At 48.5% G+C, this 25713-nt stretch overlaps 1 protein-coding gene across 1 annotated transcript; it reads left to right on the top strand.

The window, feature by feature from the left end:
- The first annotated feature begins 15479 nt into the window (after positions 1-15479).
- On the top strand, positions 15480-23962 carry LOC148668539 (uncharacterized). The gene is made up of 2 exons (XM_088632407.1): positions 15480-16143; positions 19922-23962. Exon 2 carries the CDS (start codon positions 20008-20010, stop codon positions 22993-22995), a length of 2988 nt encoding a protein of 995 aa, XP_088488533.1. The 5' UTR covers positions 15480-16143; positions 19922-20007; the 3' UTR covers positions 22996-23962.
- Positions 23963-25713: the final 1751 nt, after the last annotated feature.

Below are 25713 nucleotides of genomic sequence, written 5' to 3'. Positions count from 1 at the left end.
AGTCTGCTGTATTTGCTTACCCTTCGCTCTTTGGAAGCTGGGGCGGCAGAAGCACACCGTCTCACCCCTTCCCTACAGTGAAGCATGGCGGAGGTTCAGTAATCGGGGTTACTTTTTTTTTGCCAAAGTTTAATTAAATGCACAACGACACAGCGGGCAGCAGTAGTTTGCGGGCAACGAAACGTCTTTTCTGCGGGCTCACCGGTGGAGGGGGACAAAATTAAAGTTGTTTTTATTTATGCTTAACAAAAGAACACAAATTACAATCCAAACAAGCGTACACATAACAATTCAAGACAAAAAGATCGTCAGGGGTACATATTACTACATAGATTCAAGTTATGAAAAAAGATTAAACGCATTATATTGAAATAATGCCCACACCGCTTTCAGATTTTTGCACTTCGAAATCTGCAAATACCCCCGTACATCCAGTTTAAAATGCTCAAGCAAAGGGTTCTTTCCAGACCACTTCATTTTATGTATATAATAACGTGCCGTTATAATAATTAAATTTATTACAAACAAAATTTTAATATTGTTTTCGATGGGGCTGAAACTTTTCCCACCTTTTCCCATCAAAACAAATACTACTATTGGTCTCTCTCTTTTTTTAAATAGAAGTCTGCAACTTAATCCAGAACATTTTTTACCCCGGGACATAACCAAAACACATGCTGAATAGTTTCAGGGCTATTGTCACAAATTTAAAAAGTTACAAAAGGAGGTTACAGAAGACATGATCATCACGGAAGCCGGGTCGGTCTCCCGTGGAGAGTGGAGTTTAGACCCCCCCACGCCAAGCGGCGATTCGGAAAAAAGACAGGGTTCAGGGAATACACACACGGGGGGGTTTATTGGGGCTTACGGTGAAGTAGGGAAAATCCGTAGGCAAAGATATCCAGGGACGTCCAAAGGGAAGTCAGGAAGCAGTCCATAGCCGGGACATCTATCGGCAGACAACCAGAGACCAAGAAATACGGAGCTCAGTGGGTCGGGAAGCATTAACAGGAGGTTGGGGGCGGGGGAGTATACTTAAATAGTGAAGCTGAAACAAGGCACACCAGGCAATACTGCAGGCAGTCATTAAGAGAACTAATGCGAGGAGGTTGGAGCGCCCTCTGGCGGAGAGGATGGGGGCCGTGACCATCAGAGCGCAATAGAAACTGAATAAAATGAACTCCGCCCGGGCTCAATATCAACAGAGCTGCGATCTGTCAAGGGGGTGTGTGGTACGTTATGTTTAAGTAGTGCAGTTATGCTGAATACAGTGAAAACTCTGTGTCCCTGTAGGCATTACGGGTGATCTGCTGAAGGAGCTACAGGTGGGCTGTTCAGGAGTCTTACTGCCTGGAGGTAGGAGCTGTTATGAAAACCAGCCCACTAAGAGTGTGCATTCTCTGTCTGTCTGTCCTGTGATCATCCGGCTTCTCCTCCCAGACCTCTCCCACCTTGTGCTGTTTTTTTTTTTGGGGTGGGGGGCATTGCCGAGACCCCTTCTGCGCCCCTTTGCACGGAGAAGAAGCCTTCTATGAACACAGCTCGGGTGGGCTAGGAAAGAGGAGAAAAAACCCCAATAACATCCACCACTGGAAAAAACAATCCAAATCTCTCTCTCTCTCATATCAGCAGACACAATATCGGGTTTCCACAACTTACACAACACATACATGCTCGTACGTGCGGGTAGCGGGGGCATCTGTGGTCCGAAACGATACTGGGAACATTTTATACAGAAGTAAAAAAAGAAAACCACAACAACATTCATTTAAAATCAGGGCGGGGGGGGGGGGCGGTTCATGGATTTCTGGAATGCAATCAAGGCGGGGGGGGACGCAGGACAGGGAAAAAAAAACGAGAACAGGTTCAAACGTTAGAAAGCAGTTTTGGGTGGGGCGCACATGCAAAAGCAGCGCCGACAGACCGGTGCTCCTCTTACTATCGCGCGTTTAATTCTTCCAGCAGAACAGATTGAGTCCCTGCTGCCTTCTCCTCCCGGGACATTTCCTCCTTCTGAAGGACCGCAGGCACGCGACACATCGGCAGAAGAATTTCCAGATCGGGTTGCTCCCTTCCTCCGGGTCCCGAGACGGAGCCCCCCCCACATCCAGGTTCGCCGGGGTTCTCTTCCTCGATGAGGGGACGCCCGTCCGCGGCGGGGTCTTCTTCGCGTCTCCCGGGGCCTGTCCCCTGGGTGTAGTAGGCGCCCCCGTTCTCCCGCACCAGCTCCTCGATCTTGTCCAGCAGCTGGGACACCTGCCGGTGGTCGCCGGCGTCCCGGTTGTTGAAGACGTGGTACCGGTTCCCGCAGGCCTCCAGCAGAGCCTTCAGCCCTGCCTGGGCCCCCTGCAGGAAGTCCTCGACGGGGACTCCTCCCAGGTCGTCGCCGTAGGTGAACAGGACCACGGCGTGCCGGGTGACCCCGGGCCCGAAGGCCTGTTTCATCTTCCCCCCAATCCTCTTCTCCCCCTTGGTGAAACGCCCCAGCTGCAGCACCAGCAGGAAGGCGTGGGGCCCCGGGGCTGACAGGGCCAGGCAGTCCCGGACGTGGACCTGGCGATCGGGGAGACCTTCGTCGAAGAGGTCCGGGGTGTCGACGACGTGGAGCCGTCTCCCCCCGGCGCGGGCCGCGTGGGCACTCCCGCACGCGTCGTCACGGGGGTGGAGCTGAGCACCGAGGGGAACTCCGTCCTGCCCTGCAGGGTGTTCCCCACTGAGCTCTTCCCTGTGCCCCGCCTGCCCAACAGCACCACCTGCAGGTGAGCTGGCACAATTACAAAGAGGGAAAACAATGGAGACTTTGATTATTGTGTTCGTCCCTTATTATAATAATAATAATAATAATAATAATAATAATTGCTTACACTTATATAGCGCTTTTCTGGACACTCCACTCAAAGCGCTTGACAGGTCATGGGGGATCCCACTACCACCACCTGGTAGTGCAGCCCCACCTGGATGATGCGACGGCAGCCATAGTGCACCAGAACGCTCCCCACACACCAGCTCTCACTGGGGAGGAGAGCAGAGTGATGAAGCCAGTTCAGAGAGGGTGATTGTTAGGAGGCCATGATTGATAAAGGCCAATGGGAAATTTGGCCAGGACACCAGGGTTACACCCCCTACTCTTTTCGAGAAACACCCTGGGATTTTTAATGACCACAGAGAGTCAGGACCTCGGTTTTTACATCTCATCCGAAGGACGGCGCCTGTTTACAGGTCCCCCGTCACTATACTGGGGCATTAGGACCCACACGGACCGCAAGGTGAGCGCCCCCTGCTGGCCCCACTAACACCTCTTCCAGCAGCAACCCTAGTTTTTCCCAGGAGGTCTCCCATCCAGGTACTGACCAGGCTCACACCTGCTGAGCTTCAGTGGGGGCTGCCAGTTGTGAGTTGCAGGGTGATATGGCTGCTGGTGTAGACTATTATAGATAGTCTACGACTACCCATTCACCTCATGTGTATTGATCTATTGCTCCAGTCCAACAATTATTATCGCTTAAACTTCCCAATAATTTTCTTTTCCCCTTTTTTTTAATTCCATCATTCCATCATCTAAGATGACAATTTTGTTGTTGTTTTTTTTACAATTGGTGCGATCTAATACGACTGACTGCTCCCTCACAGTTATTGTCACCTTTCTCACTGAAATCCTTTTTTTTTTTTTAACGGTCATCCTGGTAAAACCGGAATTCTTTCGCTAAACGTATTTAAAAAATGAACGTCCGTGCTAACGCAGTGCCGTGTGAGAACTCTCACATGCCGGTGAAACATATTCAGAGTGATTTTTTTTGGGGGGGGTAAAGTGTGCATACAGTGGCTTTTTGGCCCCCAGCTCAACATCAGACAAAGTAATCCACTAACCCCCCCTGAAAAGGAACTCGGCAGGCATTTATACTCACAACTTCTCTTCCTTGTTGAGGTGCAAACGATAGATTCACTCCATACTTGAGCCCAATAGCATAAGGTTTGTAACTACAAATACTCCTAATTTATTGACTAATTAATTGTTTTACATCGATCCTCTTTTAACTGTTTCATCCGACCCAGAGGAGAGGCAGATTCTATCCTAGCAGGCTGGACAGGACAGCAGTCCATCACGGGGCGCAAAAACAAACACACACACACACACACACACACACACACACACACACTCCAATTTTTCCAGAAGCCTACCCTAACCTAGGTTCTACCCTACCAGTGTGTCTTTGGACTGTGATAGGAAATCCACACACAAAACCTGAACAGAACATGCAAGCTCCACCCAGACAGCACCGCAGGAATTGAACCCAGAGCCCTAGGGCTGTCACTGGGTTGGGGACACTGGATTGTAAAAAGACGCCGTCCTTCAGACAAGACATAAAACCAAGGTCCTGACTCTCTGTGGCCATTAACCATCCCAGGGTGTTTCTTGAAATGAGTAGGGGTGTAACCCCGGCATCCTGGCCAAATTTCCCATTGGCCCTTACCAATCATGGCCTCCTAATAACCCCCCCTCTCTGAACTGGCTTCATCCCTCTGCTCTCCTCCCCACTGAGAGCTGCTGTGTGGGGAGCGTTCTGGCGCACTATGGCTGCCGTCACATCATCCAGGTGGGGCTGCACACTGGTGGCGGTAGTGGGATTCCCCATGACCTGTAAAGCGCTTTGAGTGGAGTGTCCAGAAAAACACCCTACAAGTGTAAGGAATTATTATAACTTGAGCTCATCCACTACACCGTAATGGATGCTGAGTGAATCAACACCATAGAAACTAAACACACTCATTCGGGTTTCACCTAGATCGCCCGGATTGTCACCGCTGGAATGGGATTTTGAGATTTTCTGGCTCTCCGAGCTTCTGCAGACAGAAACTTGTCGAGCATAGATAGGTTTGCAGGGGGGGAGGGCGTGTTTCTCCTGCAGGTAACTACCACGCCTACCTGTGACTGAGGTATGAACTCAGGTATGTCAGAGGAATGTACCCCGAACAGTTCCTCATTCTCCTTGCCCTGCCTGTGGTTTCAAGAATAATAACGTCACTTTATTAACCCTAGAAAGGTTCTTGCATGAGGAATGATCTTTTCACAGAGCCCAGCTGCCTCTCCAGGAGACACAGACGGGAAGAGAGAGAGAAGCTGGGGGGTCAGAGCGCAGGGTCAGCCATTGTACAGCGCCACCTGGAGCAGTTGGGGTTCAGGGCCTCGCTCAGGGGGGGCCCCAACGGAGTAGGATTCCTCTGCCGGCCGCAGGATTTGAACTGGCAAACCCCTCCCAGCCACAGAGCGCAGATCCTGAGCAGCAGATCTTTCTAGTGATTTGGGAGCGGTCAGAGTATCGACTGGAGTTTTTTTTTAAAATTAAAATAGCACAAGAGCGCATTCAGCAATAGGCTGATCCACCCCCGGTGCGACAGGGGGCTCTACAGGAGGTCCTTCTGGCCTCAGACTGTACAACGCCTCCGCCTTGCGTCGGGGCAGAGGCCACACTGACAGGGACCCATTTCTGGACTGAACGCATCTAGACATCTACTGCGACATCGGTTCTCTTTCTTTTCCCTGTTTACAACCGTTTTCTTGGGGGGGCAATATACGCCAGGGACCCGTGCAATAATACATTTATATTTACATCTATATTATATTCATATGTGCGATACGATTTTTCTGTGTGCTGTTCTGTTCTAGTTTGTTCTTCATGTGTCCTGGACTGTAACGCTTTTAGTGCACCCCTCACTGTACTGATTGTATTATTATTATTAAAAATTATTATTATTGTATCATTCGTTACACTGTGGCTGTGTTAAGCTGCTGTTGCACTGCAATTTCCCCTCACGGGATCAATAAAGTATCTACCTTTGCCGATTAAAACTGGCTCAAACCCCACAGTACTGTAACGCAACGGGGGCTCAGGCTGGCGCCCTTGCCGCATCTGGTCAGCCCCATCCCGACTGGAGGCTCGAACCCGGGACTTCCGCGTCTCTCTGCAGCGACCCAGCCCCGTGAGCTAAAGAGAGATCTCTCTACAGCCCAGTAGCTGTAGTCCTGCTATCACAGGGAAGGGCGGTGACGTCACCTGCTCTGGTACGCCGGCTCTTACACAGTGCTTGTCGGCCGTAAGCGTTACAGTACGATGAAAAAAAAGGGGGGCGTCGCAGCACGTTATATACATGAAATCAATGTATCTCCGTGCCTATCGGATCCAAGCCTTTGTTAGCGACGCACCCGCCCCTTGTTAATAACCGCGGGACTGTTTCTTCATCTATCGGAACGGAAGGTGTCCGCGGCGCTTCAACACACCTCGAAGGGTCTCCCGATGATACGCTTTTAGAAAAACAAAAAGGGGGTTCATCTGTAACCCCGGTTCACATCGCCTGAAACAATTTCGACGAGAGCATACCAACACTGAGAAACGGTGGTTTGAAATGGAAATCTAATAAGTAAATCGATTCTTAAAAGGTAAAGAGCTTTAGGGAAATATATAACAAGGGTTCAACTGCTGCAGATTCTTAGAAGACAGTTTGTAAACACAGTACGTACCGTGTAGATGACTAAATTAGCCGAGGGTAACTGATAAGCTTGGCAAAATATATATTGGCGGTTTTTTTTTTTGTTTCTATGGTGTGATCCGTTTTGTCTTTCCCTTGCATTAAAACATCTTTCTAAAAAGCCATAACAAGTTGAGTCTCCGATGCACTCTGCAGAGAGTGACTGCAGGGCTCCCGGTATTGCAATACTGAGATAAAGACCTTACTCAGGTTAGAGCACTCTCTCGTGGCTTCCTTGACAGGTATATTTCCAGGAGAGATTAAAAAAAAAACTTACTGTTCTCCATCACTGCTCCACTGTTATCAGGTTTCACGACTGCAGGACACACACACACACACACACACACACACACACACACACACACACACACACACACACACACACACACACACACACACACACACACACACACACACACACACACACACACCTGATTGAATTGTGAAGGGGGAGTGGTTGGGACTGTGTGATTAGGTTTTTGGGTGAGTGAAAGTATGTCACCTACTTTCATACTTGCGACTGCCCGGCTCAGATGATCCCAGGCAAGGGCAGCTCGGAGCTACTGAACGGGTTGGTTCATTTGAGGAGGAGAATCTTGAAGTCATTCCAGTCGGAGCTGCGTTTGACACTATTTCCCCCCCTCTCATTGTGCCCTTCCGGAAAGGTTGCAGGATAAAAATAAATAAAATAAAATCTGACGAATTAATAATACCCACGAGTTGGGGGGGGGGGTGGGGGTTTGGGGAGGGGAGGGGTTACACACTTCTGGTCTCCGGGAGGAGGAGGAAAAAAATATAAAGTCACAAATATTTAACACTGATAATACAAAAAACAATGACAATTATGTCCGACCCGGACAGAAAGCAGCCCGTAACAAAAAAAAAGGACTTTTTGAACAGCTTCCCAGAGGACATAAAAGAACTGGTTTGCTATTAAGGAAAACCTTAGAAGTGTCACCGAGAGAAACCGTCCCATCCCAGTTTATACCGTGTATACTGTGCTCTTCGCGGGGCAGCAATCGATAGGGTTGCAGGTTCAAATCCTCAGTGGGACAGTGCTGTGGCACCCCGGAGCAGGGCGCACATTGCCTCCCTAATATACCCCCCCCACTATGGAAACAGGGTCAAGTGTACAGTATGTTGCTCTGGATAAACGCCTCCATCGATCAAATCAATCATTAGTGCTTGGTTTCGTCGGTTCCTGCTCGTCTCCGTGAGCATCTATCTGTCCGCTTTCCTTAAGCCGTTTTGATTTCTCACGATGTTCTGGTCAGGTGCGCTATTAACATATAAGGAATTTCTAAAACGTGGTTTTACATTATTGGTCAGCGCATTACAAAGAGCTGCCTTCAACTGGTGAGGACAGCTCTGAGCAGTCGAACAGGTTGGCTCAGTTTTTTGTTGTTGTTGTTTAATGAGGAGAGAGAGAGAGAGAGAGAGAATCTCTCTCTCACCCAGTTCCAGGCCATATCAAAACTGATCATGTTTTCAGACGGTGTACTTTCAGCAAAGCTTTCCTGAAAAGAAAAATAATAATAATAATATCGCAATTCAACACCTACTTGTGAAAAGAATATGATAGGTAGCGCCACATTCAATAGTTCCCAAACATTAAAAACAGGAGACGGAGAAAAGCGAAGTTCTCCAGATCAACGGAACGAATTCTCTAGAGGCAAAGACGTCACTCGTGCTGAACTTTAATGTCATCAATAAACCGCATGTACAGTAATAATTTCACCTGCGGTTCGGATCACAAAGTTACTTACGGCTTGAAAATATTCAACATAACACATAGCACGCAGGCTGTCATTTTGACAAACAAATAATAGACGATTGAGGACCGTTTTTTCCCCATTAAAGAGAACTTATTATGCTAGGAAGCTGCAGCTCACTAATATGAGTAATAATATGAACTCAAATCACCTTCAGGTGTACTCAAAGCAGTCCTCTGAAAATGTAGAACACAGTGAAACTAAAACTATAAAAAACTATTAACTATTCTTACTAATCACAGACATACAAGAAATACAGTACCCACCAAACTTAACAGGCGGTCTTCTAGAATAGAAAAACTGCTGTTTTTGAACATAATTGTAATATTAGGTTTATTCATCATTGGAAGACGAGCTCAACTTAAAGAACAGGGAAATACAAAAAAAAAATATCATATACACAATATGTTCAGTGACGTAATGCAGCATGTATAACTCGTAACAGATTTTGTATGAACTGAAGAAATATTCTGATTCTGTTTAAATGATCAAACGGTACAGTAAATGTATTTATTCGTGTTTTAAATGTTTGCATTTTGTGCATCCGAGTATTTTCTTTTAAAGATCAATTGTAACAGCTAAACGTGGTCAAATGCCGTTGTTTTGTGCATAACGCTAACTTCATTTTAAGTAAATGAAGAATCTTTGGAGTATTAAAAGGTAGAGGAATTAAGGAACAGAAAAGGACATTTGACATCCTGAGGACAGTAGCAGAAAAGGACAGTGTCTCTTGAGGACAGTAGGACAGTGTCCTCTGCGGACAGTGCAACTGGAGACAGTAGCAGAAAAGGACAGTGTCTCCTGAGGACAGTAGGACAGAAGGACAGTAACTGGGGACAGTAGGACAGTGTCTCCTAAAGAAATTGCAGTGGAAAGTGATAGATTTCTCCTTTGCTGAATCTATCTTACAGCTCTCCCCCCCATCTTGTGAACATTTGTGAGCTTCAGCGGTTAATCTCGGTCTCTTCACACGCTGCGGTTGGTACCTTCCGACCACAGTTTCCAGCTCAGCTCCGCCACTCCTCCACGTGAATTTCACAATGCAACACAACATTAAACAGAATCAAAAAATGAAAAGATCACCTTCACGTCTGAGGGCTGTAAGCCACAGTTCTAAGGATAGCTGGTAAGATAGACAGAGTGACAGACACACAGGAAACACACAGTCTCACAGTAAAGTCTAGTGTGCAGGCCAGAATTACCCACACAGTCTCACAGTAAAGTCTAGTGTGCAGGCCAGAATTACCCACACAGTCTCACAGTAAAGTCTAGTGTGCAGGCCAGAATTACCCACACAGTCTCACAGTAAAGTCTAGTGTGCAGGCCAGAATTACCCACACAGTCTCACAGTAAAGTCTAGTGTGCAGGCCAGAATTACCCACACAGTCTCACAGTAAAGTCTAGTGTGCAGGTCAGAATTACCCACACAGTCACACAGTAAAGTCTAGTGTGCAGGTCAGAATTACCCACAGTCTCACAGTAAAGTCTAGTGTGCAGGTCAGAATTACCTAGCAGAAGGAGCGTTTCGATCACGAAGCTCTCTCTCCTCCGTATGCTCTGTAACGGTGCGGGGGTTCCCCTTGCACCTAACACTCAGCGTCAACGTCGCTCGACATCATATCGTCCCGCGTAGCTGGAGAGGATTTTAATTCTTCTCCCGTGAACAGCGAACGTTAAAACTCCAAGGAAGAGAAGAAGAGAAAAAAAAAACACATTCTCTATTTGACAGGAAAGGAAACTCTGCGCCTGAGCTAGAAGAGCCGTTGACATGTTTCTGAGCCCCACGCCCACGCAGCTGCGGGAGTATTTACTGAATTAGCGGCACCGGTGGTGCTCACGAAATGAGACGCATTCTCACGCGGATATCGGAGGTGGAGAGAGACAGAGGGTTGCATGTGCTGGTTCTGGGTGGCCCTCTAGTGGGGATCAGCGGTATCGCAGGACGACAAGTACATTTTTGAACCGAAGTTTCTCTGCTCCGTCACGCCTCACCTGACTGATAAGATCAGATCACTTTATTGGCCCTGTACAGTTTCTTGTATTAGGAATTTGTCTTGTCGCAGACCCCAGCTTGCTCTCCGTGAGACACACAGGGAGAGAGAGAGAAACTGGGGGTCAGACTGGACCTGAACCACAGGACCAGCTGTTCTCCTGGTCTAACAAGACTGGACCTGAACCATTGGACCAGCTGTCCTCCTGATCTAACAAGACTGGACCTTAACCACTGGACCAGCTGTCTTCCTGGTCTAACAAGACTGGACCTGAACCACTGGACCAGCTGTTCTCCTGGTGTAGAGAGACTGGAAATGAACCCTTGACCAGCTGTCTTCCTGGTCTAACAAGACTGGAGCTGAACCCTGAACCAGCTGTCTTCCTGGTCTAACAAGACTGGACCTGAACCACTGGACCAGCTGTCCTCCTGGTCTAACAAAACTGGACCTGAACCACTGGACCAGCTGTCCTCCTGGTCTAACAAGACTGGACCTGAACCACTGGACCAGCTGTCCTCCTGGTCTAACGAGACTGGACCTGAACCACTGGACCAGCTGTCCTCCAGGTCTAACGAGACTGGACCTGAACCACTGGACCAGCTGTCCTCCAGGTCTAACGAGACTGGACCTGAACCACTGGACCAGCTGTCCTCCAGGTCTAACGAGACTGGACCTGAACCACTGGACCAGCTGTCCTCCTGGTCTAACGAGACTGGACCTGAACCACTGGACCAGCTGTCCTCCTGGTCTAACGAGACTGGACCTGAACCACTGGACCAGCTGTCCTCCTGGTCTAACGAGACTGGACCTGAACCACTGGACCAGCTGTCCTCCAGGTCTAACGAGACTGGACCTGAACCACTGGACCAGCTGTTCACCAGTTCTTTCCAGGCTCAGACTAATCGCAGAGTAATAAGACTGGAGACAAACATCAGGCAAAAATAATTTTATTAACAATAATTAGAAACCACACCTGATTATCCGCAAATTATTTACATAGAGTCCAAAGATGCCTTCATTGAACTTTACTGCTAACTAACAGAGGCACAGCCGCTCACAGACGACAGGCATTCTCTATAGACAATAATGCTCAGATTTAGAAACGAAATGAGAAATCAGAGATACAAGCATTAACGAGCAAAAACGATAACCTCCGAGTTCAACACTACCTGTCAGGTTAAAGGAAGAGAACAGTTTTTAGAGCAGAAAATAGGAAAAGATGAATAAGAATAATAATTGTTTACACTTATATAGCGCTTTACAGGTCACGGGGAATCCCACTACCACCACCAATGTGCAGCCCCATCTGGATGATGCGACGGCAACCATAGTGCGCCAGAACGCTCCTCACACACCAGCTCTCAGTGGGGAGGAGAGCAGAGTGATGAAGCCAGTTCAGAGAGGGGGGCTATTAGGAGGCCATGATTGGTAAGGGCCAATGGGAAATTTGGCCAGGACACCGGGGTTACACCCCTACTCTTTTCCAGAAACCCCCTGGGATTTTTAATGACCACAGAGAGTCAGGACCTTGGTTTTACGTCTCATCCGAAGGACGGCACCTGTTTACAGTCCAGCGTCCCCCGTCACTATACTGGGGCATTAGGACCCACACAGACCGCAGGGTGAGCGCCCCCTGCTGGCCCCACTAACACCTCTTCTAGCAGAAACCTTAGTTTTTCCCAGGAGTCTCCCCTCCAAGTACTGACCAGGCTCACACCTGCTGAGCTCCAGTGGAGGGGGGCTGCCAGCTGGGAGCTGCAGGGTGATACGGCTGCTGGAATTTATGACTTAAAAGCACAGAGAACGGAAAAAAACGTATGCAGCATTTGGAGCTGCAATCAAAGAAGTCCATTTTAATTTTTTTTTCTGAGACACGAAGGAAAAGGTAGGGAAAAGTGCCACTACAGATTCCGTTCTCATTCCTCATGCATGTGAGCGATATGTTTCACGGTCTGAAACTCCCTCATTTTGCCAGCTGACACAACCCTGTGAATCGACCTCAAAGAGCATCTAAAACTGAAAAAGAACGATTCAAGGCCAGAGAATATCAGATCCAGTGCCATCTGTGTGTGTGTATATATATATACTGTAACGCCCTCGCCTGGTGGTGAGGAGGAAGCACCTCTAGGCGCTCATAGTACCGCTGGGCAGGCTGGGAGTTGTAGCCGGGGAGAGTCTGAGGGTCAACACGATGACCAGCAGCTGACCCTGCATGTGTAAATAGTGTCATAGTAGTTCTAGTGTCCTGTGTAGCCTCATAAGCGTATAGCCTGTTGTTAAGTAATTACCACCCTAACGATGTGTACGTGTTCCGTCAGTCTCCTCATGTGCGTGTAGATCCCGTGTTTGGTTTTGTGCGGTTGATAAAAGAATAAAGCTATCGCTTGGTTCGTGAAGCGCGTCTCCACTGGTCCTTTGTCCTGAGAAGAACCTGTAAACGCTACAATACACACATCAATAGTCCAGACTCCCTTCAGTACCTGTCTCTACTCTTTAGAGCTGGTTGATGGCGTGTCGCTGTCTTTCCAGAACCGATGCAGACGACACAATCCGGGTTTGAGTGAGGAAAACACTGGGGCAAAAGGGTCATGCAGGATATGGGGAATAAAAACAGGGGGTGTGTCCAAGGAGGGCTGGTGGTCGGGGGAGGTGTGGCCCAGGCCAACGATCCAGTCGATGAGTCAAACGAGAAATCCCAAAACAGGGCATGAGTCCAAGGCCAGGCGATCCATCCGCGACAGACGATTAAAATCCAGAACCGGGTCAGGACCGGCAGGGGAGGAACGGGAGCAGGCACTAAAAACCACAACGGAGCCAGACGCATCCGGGTCCCGAGCTCGCATGATGCCGGAACCAATGCTGAGCCCGGATTAGCGTCAGCGTCTGGCTTTTAAGGGGGAACTGAAAAGGGGGGAGATGAGGCAAACTGTCACGAACACGGACTGAAATCCGTGTCAGATCTTATAGAAGACCCTATGTGATGTGGTAAGAGCTGGAGAAAACAGGAGGTGTGGTAAAAGGGAACACACAGGGGTTTAATAGTGCACAAAATAATAGTGACAGCCCGTGAGACAGTGTACGGGGAAGACAAAACGGCATCCAAATCCAAACAGGTCCAAGGGCAGGTCAGGGCACAGTCTGAGAGTCCATCAACAAGGAATCTATCCTGGGATGCGACAAAGTTAAAATCTCCGGGAGGGGGGAGCACACGGACAAACAAAACATGGAGGTCCAAGGGTGATGGGGTGAGATCCTCCAGACCCCGGGCTCAGGAAGCGGGAGGTGTCGGGGATGAGGCCTGCGCCCTCAGGAGACGGACGTAGGGTTTCCTGGTGCCAGGCGGGCCTCGCGACATCTTACCCTAATGATGAGCCCCGAGGACTGGAGGAGCTGGTCTTTAAATAATAACTCTAAAAGGGTACACCTGGAGAGCTTAATCACACAGACAATAATGAGAGCAGTGGAGCGCCCTCTAGGGAGGGATGTTGGGTGTGACACAAACAAGGAAGGGCCGGAGTGGTTTAGCGATCGTGACCGTCGATCTGTTCCGATTCCTGAAAGACAGGACAGGAGAGGTCGCAGAGAGGTCAGAGAGACACCCCTTCGCCCGCAGCTGGCCTCTACCCAGCTGCGGCATCACGTGTCGAAAAAGGTCTCCCTTAAACTGGTTTGTTAATTCAGGTCTGACTGGCCCACGTGCTCGAGCAATTGTGTCTGCAATTGAGAAAATGTCGAGGAGGGAAAAAGGCCTCTTGCCAGTCAAAACCTATCCAGTCTGTCTGGTAAGTAGTAGGTGATGAATAAGGCAGTCTCCTAAAACTTGTTTCTTGGGCTTCAACAGCATGGATGGGTTGCTTGTTCCATACTCCCACCACTCTCTGCGTTGATTTTGCAGAGACAAACGTGCAGTCGGGGTGGCAGGGGCGAACTCCCACAGTAGAGAATTTACACTTCACTGGATCTCTGCAGTCAGAGAGGTCTCCCACCCCTGTCAGGACCCATCACACACACACACTTACCCTGGGCTGCAGTGTATCTGACATCAGTGCTTCTACAGCCAGGAGTCTGGGCTCCTAGGATGTAAAAACACAACAAGTACGAATTACTGACAGCAGCAGCTGAAAGACAGGAGACAGTGTTATCAGTACAATCTCAGCTGTACTGAACACAGTCTCCTGCTCTATGGCTGTAACAAGACTGAAGCTGTGGACAGTGCAGTGACTGACACTCTGATACACTTTTTGTGTACTGTTCTGTTTTCTGTATATTCTGGACTGTGAGCGACTCTTCTCAGTGCGCTTCTCACTGACTGTATTGTGTTGTTGTATTATTGTATCATTTCGTGACTCTGTCGCTGTGTTGACAGTGCTGCTCTTGCACTGCAATTTCCCCTCAGGGGATCAATAAAGTAGCCAATTCTGGTCCTTTTCAACTTGAAGTCTCGTGCTGAGAGAACTCGTGAGGACGAGTCTTACAGGACTCCCCCCTCCTCCCTCCTCTCTCCGCAGAGACAGATCTTGAGGTAAGGGTACGATAACATCAACACTAAGGGGCTCAGTAGGAGAGAGATTTATTTACGCTGGAGAGACCAGTATGCGGCCCCCCTCTCCAACACCTGTTTAAAAACTCCTTGTAACAAATAGAAATATTTGTCCCAGTTGGGTTGACTGGAACGGGGGGGATGACTGTGGCATGGACTTGAACCCGCAACCCATCTGTCATGGGTTCAGAGACTTACCGCTGGCCCAACACTGCCCCTGTACACAATGTGTAAATCGCATCTGGATGCAGGCTTCACCTTTGTTTCTAAAAGAACCCCAAACAGTCCAAAGACCATTTCTCAAGTTTTACCGCGGTCCAAAAACATACTGGTACCGAAGTGTGAACGGGCTTCTGAGGACATAGGCCCTGGTGTGTGTGTGTGTGCCCTGTAATAAGCAGTAAAGCCTTTTACTGTCTGCCTCAATGTAGGGTGTAGGGCTTTCTAAACCCTTGTTTGTAATTGAGCAAACTCTTTTATTTCCTATCAATGTTTTTTGTTACTGTAAAGCGCTTTGAGAGGTTACTTTATTATTATTATTATTATTATTATTATTATTAGCCGAACTGATTTTTTGTCGCTCATAGCAACAGTCATTAAGGAAGTGACGCTGACAAACAGGAAGTCCTCTGTTGTTCCTGTTTGACCAAGTTTCGCTTCCTCTGAGTTTAAACCCACGTGTGTACAGCCGCTGCATCAATTGTCTGTGTCGTCCGGATCGACTCTGAAGAGATGGAGAATCTGCTGCTTAATCTGGAGACTGAGGCGCACTCTTTCATGGAGACTGTGCTTAAATCGATCGTGCACGAAGTTTCGGGAGTTTTCCGAAACCGGACAGATGATTCCGACAAGTCGATTGAAGACAAACTCCGCCGGATCTCCCAGGTTCTGGCGAGACGGGTCGTGATTAAAATCACGTCTGTCGAACACGATTTCGGAACCGAAGTCGCGCAGACAACGCAGGAAGACGAGCTTCGCTGTCTCATAGAGGTGTTGCTCAAATCGATAGTGTATGAAGTTTCGGAGGTTTTCCAAAACGGGGTGTCTGACTCGGAGGACGAGTTTCAAGACAAACTCCGCGGCGTCGCCCAGATCCTGGTGAGACGGGCCGTGTTTAAGATCACCCAGTGTGTGGAGGAGACTTTCGGGACTGAGATGGCGCAGATGAAGTAGGAAAACGAGAGGCTGAAGGTGAGATTGCGGTTCTGGGAGAAGGAGCCAGGAGCAGGAGGAGATCGGGGACAGACAGATCGTGTTGGACACACGCTTCCCTGTGAAATCACTGCAGAGATAAAAGAAGAGACGGAGCTCTCAGGTACGTGCAGTGGCTTGTATGTAGTAGTGTCTGTGTTTAAAAACGGTGTTTTTAACTTCCTCACTGTTGAAACTGTAGTGGAGAGATGCAGAACGAGGTAGGAGAGGTGTGTGATGTTGCAGAGGGTTGGTTTGCTGCAGACTGAGCTGTTGTGGTCTGGTAATATGATAATAGTTGCTGTTGTGTGCGTTTGGGCAGAAACTCTGTTAAGATTGGCCCAAGTATTATTGCTGTCTTTATTTTTATAGTTTTCTAATCCATTTACACGCTTTCTCGATGTGAAAACAATTAAACTTCTTAGATGAATTGGAAAGACGTTGGTAGGGGGATTATGTATCCATTTAACACAAAAGCCAGGTCGTTATCTCATCTGTGCAGTGTTAATGTACCGCATTGTACATTAAAACAGTGACAATTGTACATTAAAGTGTCTGTATTAACCCCTCTCTCTCTCAGTGCAGTGTTAATGTCCTGGAGTGTCCAGTCAGTGTGTCTGTATTAACCCCTCTCTCTCTCTCAGTGCAGTGTTAATGTACTGGAGTGTCCAGTCAGTGTGTCTGTATGAACCCCTCTCTCTCTCAGTGCAGTGTAGTGTTAATGTACTGGAGTGTCCAGGCAGGGTGTCTGTATGAACCCCCCTCTCTCTCAGATTGCAAACTAAGATTGCAGAACAAAGTAGATGCTTGAAAACCCCTTGCTAAAGACAAGTGCCCACATGTGTGTTGGGGGCCATGGGCCCACGTTGGGGCTTTTTTTTATAATTCTATAATGTTAGCATGCCCGAAGGGTGGACCCCCAGAGGTTTTGTTTCTCCTTACTAAGGAGTTTTTGGTGCCTCTTCTCTGTCGTCTTCAGGTCTTCTGTTCTGTATCCACAACACGGATGGGCGCTTGCTTGGTTAAGCGACCCTGGGGCACCCTTGTTGTGAAAGGCGCTATATAAAAATGACATGAATGGAATAGTGCTCCAGTGGGATTAGATCCCGGGCCGGCCCATGTGACTTTACAAAGTATGTAGCAAATGTGTAAAAGCCACTGGTTGGGGGAAGAGGTTTACTCACAGCATTTAAATGTGAAGCATTTCGCACCATAGCGTGTTGTGTTTTAGAGGTGGAATGTGAATAATATTAATTATAATTGGAGGTTTAAGGGATGTCAGCTATTTAATAAAGCAGCATATCACCGTGCACTTTGTAGTTCAGGATATTAACAACCCAAGTTATTCATGCTGTTAAGATTTCAGTTCCTAAATATGGTTTATGGGTTTTATTTTAAGTGTCATTGTCGGTAATGTGGGCTTTTTTCCCCCCTTGATTGTCACAATTGGAAGTAGTAACGGCAGATTCTGAGATTACTTTTAGCCAGCAATTGAACATCGGAAATTAAATCTGTTTACGGTCTACTTGTATAACACTGATCCAAATGGTGAATTTCAGAAATTGACTAAGTGGTTTAGTCAATAAGTCAAATAACTATTCATCACCCCCAAACTTGTTAGTGATTATACCTGAGTGGTAAAATCAAACTATACGCTACACACAACAATTCCACACACGCGTTAATATATTTACAGTATGTACAAACAAGACGTTTCAGAGGCCTTACATCCTAACCACTGAGATAACCTCAGACTTCTTGTTAGTATTGAGCTCTTAAGTAATGCCCACAGAGGCCACCGTAACAGACAGGCTTCTCAGTAAATGTAATAGAGCTTGTAGTTAAATCTCTCTCTCTGCAAACCCAAATGCCACAAAATGCATGGAAGACTGTCTCGCTATTCTATAAATGCATCCATAAGAAGGAAAGACAACTCTAAGGTATCTTTTACCAAGGAAACCCAAGTTCCCTAGAAATACAGAATGGCACGCGGTCTTTCTCTAGCAAGGTTCAAATATTTATGTTTCATGTGGGTTTGGATGATCATGATGTAGGGCACGGCACAACCTTCAAGTTCCACCTTCTCCTGACCTCTGTTTTCCTCTCTCTTCTCTTCTTTTTCTAAATGGGATGTTATGTGGTGTGCCTTGTGGACTGATCATTGTCAGTCATTAGCCCACAATTTAATTGAGGTACACCAAAGTCAAATTTCCAATTCATTTTTTTTATCAGAGGACCCCCACATCTCAGCAGACGTCCTCTCAGCTTTGAAATGGGAAATGTTTACTCTGTCAGGCCTCAGATGCTTTATTTGACTTCTTACAGACATATCCTAGTCCCCCGTAACCGTAGCTGTAACAAATATAATTCTATCACATGTATCCTCAAATACAAGTTAATATGCAATGGAACTAGTACTGGGTTTGTTCCATGCTGAAAAGAGAAGAAAGGAAGTACAACGTTTCAGCTGTGAAGCCTTCTTTGGGCGGGGTTTCACTTTGTGTTCCTTTTCAGCTGACGCATGCTTACACGGCTACCCGCCTGAACTACAAGTAAATATGCTTTTACTCCCGTGAACTAAACATTAAACAGGTTTGGAATCATAGTTCAACTCTTAAGAGTTATAAAGTGATTAAAGAAGTATTATACTCAAAGATCCATTGGACAAGTCTTTGCTTGGGCTTAAATAAGAGGGAACTTAGGGTTGGTCCAGGGTCCGAGATGGCAGTGGCTGTATTCTGGGAGGGTCCCCAATCTGGGAGGGTTCTGCAGACAGAAGAGAGAGAGAGCTATGTTGACCAAAAGAGTCCCAACTGTCTAATTCCGTTCATCAGGCGAAAACAAGATTTCTTCTGTTGCCGAAAGGACATCTTGGCCTCAGTTTTGTATTTCACTCCCTGCCTGGAGTCTTGAAGAGTTAAGGTCCTGGGTAGGACTGCTTGCAGTCACATGGTTGGGGAAAAGTCTGATTGCCAGTTTTAGTTGGAGAGAGATGAGGAGCCAGTGAGTAAACCTAACAAAAATGAGCTCCTTGACAGTTTTTAAGAGACCGCATCACCAATTGGCCTTCCTTTGGGCAATGCATGGTCTAGGAAAGGAAACAGACTGGCTGGAGCCCATTTGCATAATAAATTATTCCATTGTTCGGCTTTGATACATCTTTGTGATGTCTCTTATCAGAGGGGGCCTCTTTAGTTACATTTCCCTGTGTTTAGAGAGAGGCACCATGCTGCCTTGGTCAAGACGCACAAAGATGATTAGAAATCTTGAATAACGAAATTCTACTCAATTAAGTCTCAGTGAAATTTTGTACCATGGTGTTACTGTATTCAAATTAATGGGCATTTCCTCCTTTATTGTAATTTATGAGCAATTTGTGATTCCTCCTAGTCTCTTTTATTGATGTGTCTGTCTGGACCGTGTCTAGGTGCCTTTTCTGTCCCCAAAAAATTCCAATGGCAGGAAAATTGAGCAGACAAAATGTCCTGCAAGGTGTATCTTTGTTTTCCTGCAATGTGCTTACAGGGTAATCTGTCCTTCCCAGAGTATAACTTTGCCTTGGAAGTTGACTACAGACACTGGGGTTTCATGTCGGCGTTCTTGGTGTTTAGGGCTAACCTTTTGGGTTTCCTGTAGTTCCCAGAACCTCACTTGGGCAGAGGTGTGCCTCCTTGCCTCCTTTTATTTGTATTTTCATTCACTTTCTCTGGGATCGAACAGCTCATGTGTTGTTTGACTGTTTTGTGGCCATCAGGCTTGCCAATATAGCCTCCATCCGTAAAGTAAGTTTCTTTCCTAGCTCGGATTTTATGTTTTTCAGCTTTTTTTTAATGGGATGTTGGCTTTTGAACCCTGTGCAAAGCTGGTGTTAAAGGTCTTGTTCTCTTGTCCCGTGTTTGCAGGGTCAGAGGTCAGCGCTCTCCCTGACTCTGGGGACAGGGCTCCTCTTGAACAGCAGCACAGTGAGGAGGAGGGGGGCTCCCGTCTGATGCAGGAGACAGAGCTCGCCGCAGCACAAGGGAAAGAGACACTCAGTGAGCAGCAGCACCCAGAGAGCAGACAGAGGGTGGAGGATCTGGACTCTGTGCCCACGATGAAGACTGAGCCTGAGAGAGAGACACCTGGGCTCTTCGTATGTGCTGATTTTACAGAGAAGATTAATAATCTGGACACAAACAATATTACACAAGGTTGTAATGAGCTGGGCCGTGTCTCTGTACAAGAGCACAAGGAAGAACTGGGTGAGTTTAATCTTACAGAGCAGGACATGGAGCCCCAGTTGACTGACCCTGCAGAGCAGCAGACTGCTGTACCTGGTGAAGAGAACAGTACTGAGTCACAGCACCCAGAGGAGAGTAAGGACAGGGAGGAACAACAGCAGCACCTACAGCGCATGATGATAATTAGGCCTTGTTCTGTTCAAGTGGAGAGACTCTCATTGCAGAGTCTAAAACATTCATATGATCCCTTAGTATCTGATGACTTCACACGTAGGTTTAATAATCTGGTCACTGAGAAAAGTGTTGAAAGATTAAATGAACTGGGGTGTGTGTCTGTTCTTGGGCACAGAGAGGAACAACTGAATGATCTGGACGGTTTTAGTCTCGGAGAGCTGGAGAGGGAGCCCCAGTTGATTCACACTGCAGAGCAGCAGACTGATGTACCTGGTGAAGGGAACAGTACTGAGTCACGGCACCCAGAGGAGAGTCAGGACAGGGAGGGGCAAGAGCAGCACCTACAGCGCATGATGATAATTAGGCCTTGTTCTGTTCAAGTGGAGAGACTGTCATTGCAGAGACTAAAAGGGGAGGAGGGGTGGGGCTCCAGTCTGATGCAGCAGACAGAGCTCACCGGCGCACAAGGGAAAGAGACTACTGGGGAACAGCACACAGAGAGCAGACAGAGACAGACTGTGCTCGCGATGAACATGGAGCCTGAGAGAGAGACACCTGGACCCTTAATAACTGGGGACTCTGTAGGCCAGTTTAATAATGTGCGTACGAAGGAAATTGCCGAGAGGTTTAATGATCTGGATTCTGTCTCTCCTCGTGGGCCCCAAGAGAATGAACTGGCTGTTTCGAATGCTGTAGATGAGAGACCCCGAACGACTCCCACTGGGGGTCACGAGGGAGAGAACGCAGGTCTGTTTGGGGGCACAGGGCAAGATCATCACGGGGAGCGTTCGCAGAGTGAGAAACCCCAGAGAGGCCTGAGGAGCCAGGGGGGTGATCCGAGGCCTGGCTCAGAGGGTGTGGGCAAAAATTCCTCGCAGCAGCTACCGGGTTTATGTCCGTCCAACGGTTCAAAACAACACCAGCACCTTCACGTGGGGAAGAGACCGTTCGTCTGCGGTCAGTGCGGGGCCAGTTATATTTACCCGATTGACTTAAAAACCCACCAGCTCATGCACTCGAGAGAGAACCAGTTCAGCAGCCGCCAGTTGTACACGTGCAGTCGGTGTGAGAAGAGCTTTAGTACACCAAACCTGTTAAGAAGTCACCAACGCGTTCACACGTGGGAGAGACCGTTCGGCTGCAGTGAGTGCGGGACCAGTTTTATTTGCTCGAGTGACTTAAAAGCCCACCAGCTCGAGCACACGGGGGGGAAAGCATTCAGCAGCGGGCAGAGTTTAACTCCGTCAAACGGCTCGGCGGCGCGCCCACCCGCGCCCCCCAGAAAGCGTCACGCTTGCGATCAGTGCGAGAAGAGCTTTGCTATACCGAGCCGGTTGAAAGCCCACCAGCGCTTTCACACGGGGGAGAGACCGTTCAGCTGCAGTCAGTGCGGGAAAGCGTTCTGCAGCGAGAGGGACTTAAAGAGTCACCAGCGGGTTCACACGAGCAGACGGTTCATGTGTAGCGAGTGTGGGAAGGCGTTTCTGGATTTAAGGGGCTTGCGGTCGCACGAGCGCGTTCACACGGGGGAGAGACCGCTCAGCTGCGGTGAGTGCGGGAAGACGTTTGCCTTTCTGTGCTCCTTAAAATATCACGAGCTCCGCCACACTGGGGAGAGGCGGTTCGGCTGTGCCGCGTGCGGGAAGAGGTTCTTCTCGGCCACCCATCTGAAGAGTCACCGGCTCCGTCACACCGGGGAGAAGCCGTTCAGCTGCAACCTGTGTGGGAAGGCCTTCACACGGCCCTCCCACGTGCGAGCGCACCAGCGGCTCCACGCGGGCGAGCGGTGGTTCGTCTGCGGCCAGTGCGGGAAGAGGCTCAGCAGCGAGAAAGGGCTGAGGGGCCACGAGCGGCTCCACGCGGTGGATCGGCAGTTCGTCTGCAGCCAGTGCGGGAAGCTGCTCGGCAGTGCGGGCACGCTGAGGCGCCACGAGCGGCGCCACGCGGGGGATGGGGAGCCGTTCCGCTGCGGCCAGTGCGGGAAGAGCTTCTCGACGGCGGGCGGCCTGCGCGCCCACCGGCGCGCCCACACGGGGGAGAGGCCCTTCGTCTGCAGCCTGTGCGAGAAGCGCTTCTTCACCTCGAGCCACCTGAAGGAGCACCAGGTCCGCCACACGGGGGAGAAGCCCTTCGCCTGCGGCCTGTGCGACAGGCGGTTCACCCGGCGGGCCTGCGCCAACAAGCACCGGCGCCTCCACGCTCGGGACACGTTCGCCTGCCGCCTGTGCCAGAAGCTCTTCAGCACCGCCGGCCGGCTGAAGACGCACCTGGGCCTCCACACAGGGGGCAGGCCCTACGTCTGCGACCAGTGCGGGAAGGGCTTCGGGCAGGCGGCCTACCTGAAGGCCCACCAGAGCGTGCACACCGGCCTGAAGCCCTTCAGCTGCCGGCAGTGCGGGAGGGGCTTTGCCAAGTCGAGCCACAGGAAGTCCCACGAGACCACCCACACGGGGGAGAAGCCGTTCGGCTGCGAGCAGTGTGGGAAGAGCTTCCGGCGGCCCGCTGACCTCCGGCGCCACCAGGGTTCTCTGAGACACAAGAAGAGAGCCCGTTTGGCTATTGGCGGCAGCCCGGCAACTTGAGGGTCGAACCGTCAATCCATCGTGTCCGCGCACGAGAGCTGGATTCAGGTCAGGGTGGGGGGCGGTTTCCCACGGCACATTCCTCCGCATGAGTGGAACCGCTCGGCTGGAGTCGGCGGAGGGGTGGGCAGCCTCGGGAAAATCGAAAAAGCAGCGGCCCGTTCACACGGGGAGACCGCCGAGTTGTGGCGGGGATCCAGACTCATAATTGAAAGGTTTGGGGTTCAAATCCTGGATTGGACACTGCTTAAGCAAGAAAGTGCAATCAGATTGTTTCAGTTGAACACCTTCTGCATAAATGGATAAATGAATCAGCCAAAGAACTAACCCTTCATCAAATGAGAGGAGGCCTATTGGTAGATTGTTAAAGAATTAAAGAAGCGCCTCTTGTTCTCAATTGAAATGTAAGTCCATGTAATTTACATTTGTGTCCAATTTCCAGTTTGCGTTTCATTGTTTTAATCTGAAGAAATCCGTTGGGTTGTAAACGTCTTTAATGATTTTGAATGTTTGTATTGGAGACCATCACGATAATCTCTTTTCAGGACTAAAGAAATTCAGTTATGTCAACCTCTCAGGGCAGGACATTCCCTTAAGCCCTGGAATGGATCTGGTTGCTCTTTTCTGAAATGATTACAGAGCAGCAATATCTTTTATATATGGCATTGACCACAATTTTTATCATTTTAACATTTTAATCAGGCAATTTTCGCTTAACATCCTTTGATTAAATTCCATCCTTTCAACTATATCTTAAAATGTTGCTAGCTTTCTTATTTGCCTCCCCACATTGTCTTGAAGATGTAAATATATCGGAACATAAAAAACTACAGGACATCTCCTGCATAAGTACAGTGGACTCTTCTAGACCAGTGTGTCCTGTTTTGTATTTATAGTTTACAGTCTCTATTCTCACAGCCTGCAAGCAATACCTTGCACCTGTCTACATTAAACATCCTCTGGAAAATGTTGGCTTAGTCTTGAATTTTATTTAAAATGTTTGCAACTCTCATTTGGTATCATCTACAAATTTGATTAGCTTTGAGGCCTCGGACAGTCTTGGAGAACATCGATAACGGACCGGACTTTTTCTGCCGTAGTAACCCGAGTAAACGTTTTATATCGCCTTATACCAACAGTAGAGAACGCTGTGTTCCACGTTCAAATAAAAGGCACCAATTTCGCTTTTCCTGATGTCGAAAATGTCTCGTCTTTCAAATGTATGCGTCTCTTGGGTTTATATCATTTTAGACGTGTTTCTTGTTTGTATAGTAGTTTTACCTTTTATGCTGTAATTATTTTAATTTTTCTTCCTAGTTTTCTTCCATTACTTCGAGAAAGCTACGCATCGCATAACGTGGCTCGGTCGTGCAAGATGTATTAAATCTTGATAAAAAAACTGATTTTATTTTGCCAGTCGCCGTGAGGTCCACATTACCTGCCGCCCTCCTCTTAATAAAAATGGGTCAAATAACTGTTTGTGCCATGTGTTAATTTCTTTTTCTCTTTTATGTTCGCAGATGTCAAAATGCGGCTGTCTTATTATAAGGCGATAGTGTGTTATATGGCAATGAAGTGGCATTACTGGGAGATTGCGGAATAATGCAATATTGTACTACTGCATCGTTACCCACAACAGCGGAGGTGGGATTTGTTTTTTCTTTCTGTTACTGCTTTTCACGGACAGTCTGCATGGAGTGTTCCACACTCTCTTACCTGCCGAAATGTACTGCGTGCTGTGACTGTGCCCTGTATGAGACCAGAGCCCTGAGACCATCTCGGCAGGTGAGAGAGTCACAGTCGGAGGGTTCAATAATAATAATAACATCATTTTATTAACCCTATACAATTTCTTCCATTAGGAATTTGTCTTTTTGCAGACCCCAGCTTGCTCTCCAGGAGACACACAGACAGGGAGAGAGAAGCTGGGGGTCAGAGCGCAGAGTCCGCCATTGTACAGTGCCACCTGGAGCAGCTGGGGTTCAGGGCCTCGCTCAGGGGGGGCCCCAACGGAGTAGGATTCCTCTGCAGGCCGCGGGATTTGAACCGGCAAACCCTCCAGCCACAGGCGCAGATCCTGAGCCACCGAGCCAACGGCTCCGCCGCAGGACTTAATCGGACAATTGGTAGATTTATATGACGGAGCAGAGGAATCCCTCATCCTGCGGTTCTGATCGTCACCTCTAGAGGGCCCAGAAAGACGAGGAACATTTTTTTCCTCCCCTCATTTCGTCTTACTGGACTTTTAATAATAATTAATAATTGCTTACACTTATATAGTGCTTTTCTGGACGCTCCACTCAAAGCGCTTTACAGGTAATGGGGAATCCCACTACCACCACCAATGTGCAGCCCCACCTCATGTTACGCTGGGGGGTCTATCCGACCCCTTAGTGGACAAGGCCAAGACCAGGACATACAAGGGCATGCTGGGGGAACCAAGTTCATTCTAACGTGAAGCGTTTCGGGCGTGACGGGCAGGGAATCTTCCAGGATGACGATACTCCCCCCACCCTGTTCACCAGTCACGAGCGCTCACCGGAGGCTGGACGAGCCGGAAGACGATCCAAACGCTGTCCGAGTTCCTGTGCGGAACGCTCCGCGCAAGACCGTCAAAAAAAAACAGTAACGGAAAGAACAGAGATCCCACCTCAGCCATTTTGGGTAACGATGCAATATTATAAGATTGCATTATTTAACAAACCTCATAGTGATTTT

The sequence above is a fragment of the Lepisosteus platostomus genome, chromosome 5, assembly GCF_059453375.1.
Source record: "Lepisosteus platostomus isolate fLepPlt1 chromosome 5, fLepPlt1.hap1, whole genome shotgun sequence".
Taxonomy (NCBI): Eukaryota; Metazoa; Chordata; class Actinopteri; order Semionotiformes; family Lepisosteidae; genus Lepisosteus; species Lepisosteus platostomus.
Note: the sequence above shows the minus strand (reverse complement) of the source record. Positions and strands in the feature narration are given on the sequence as shown.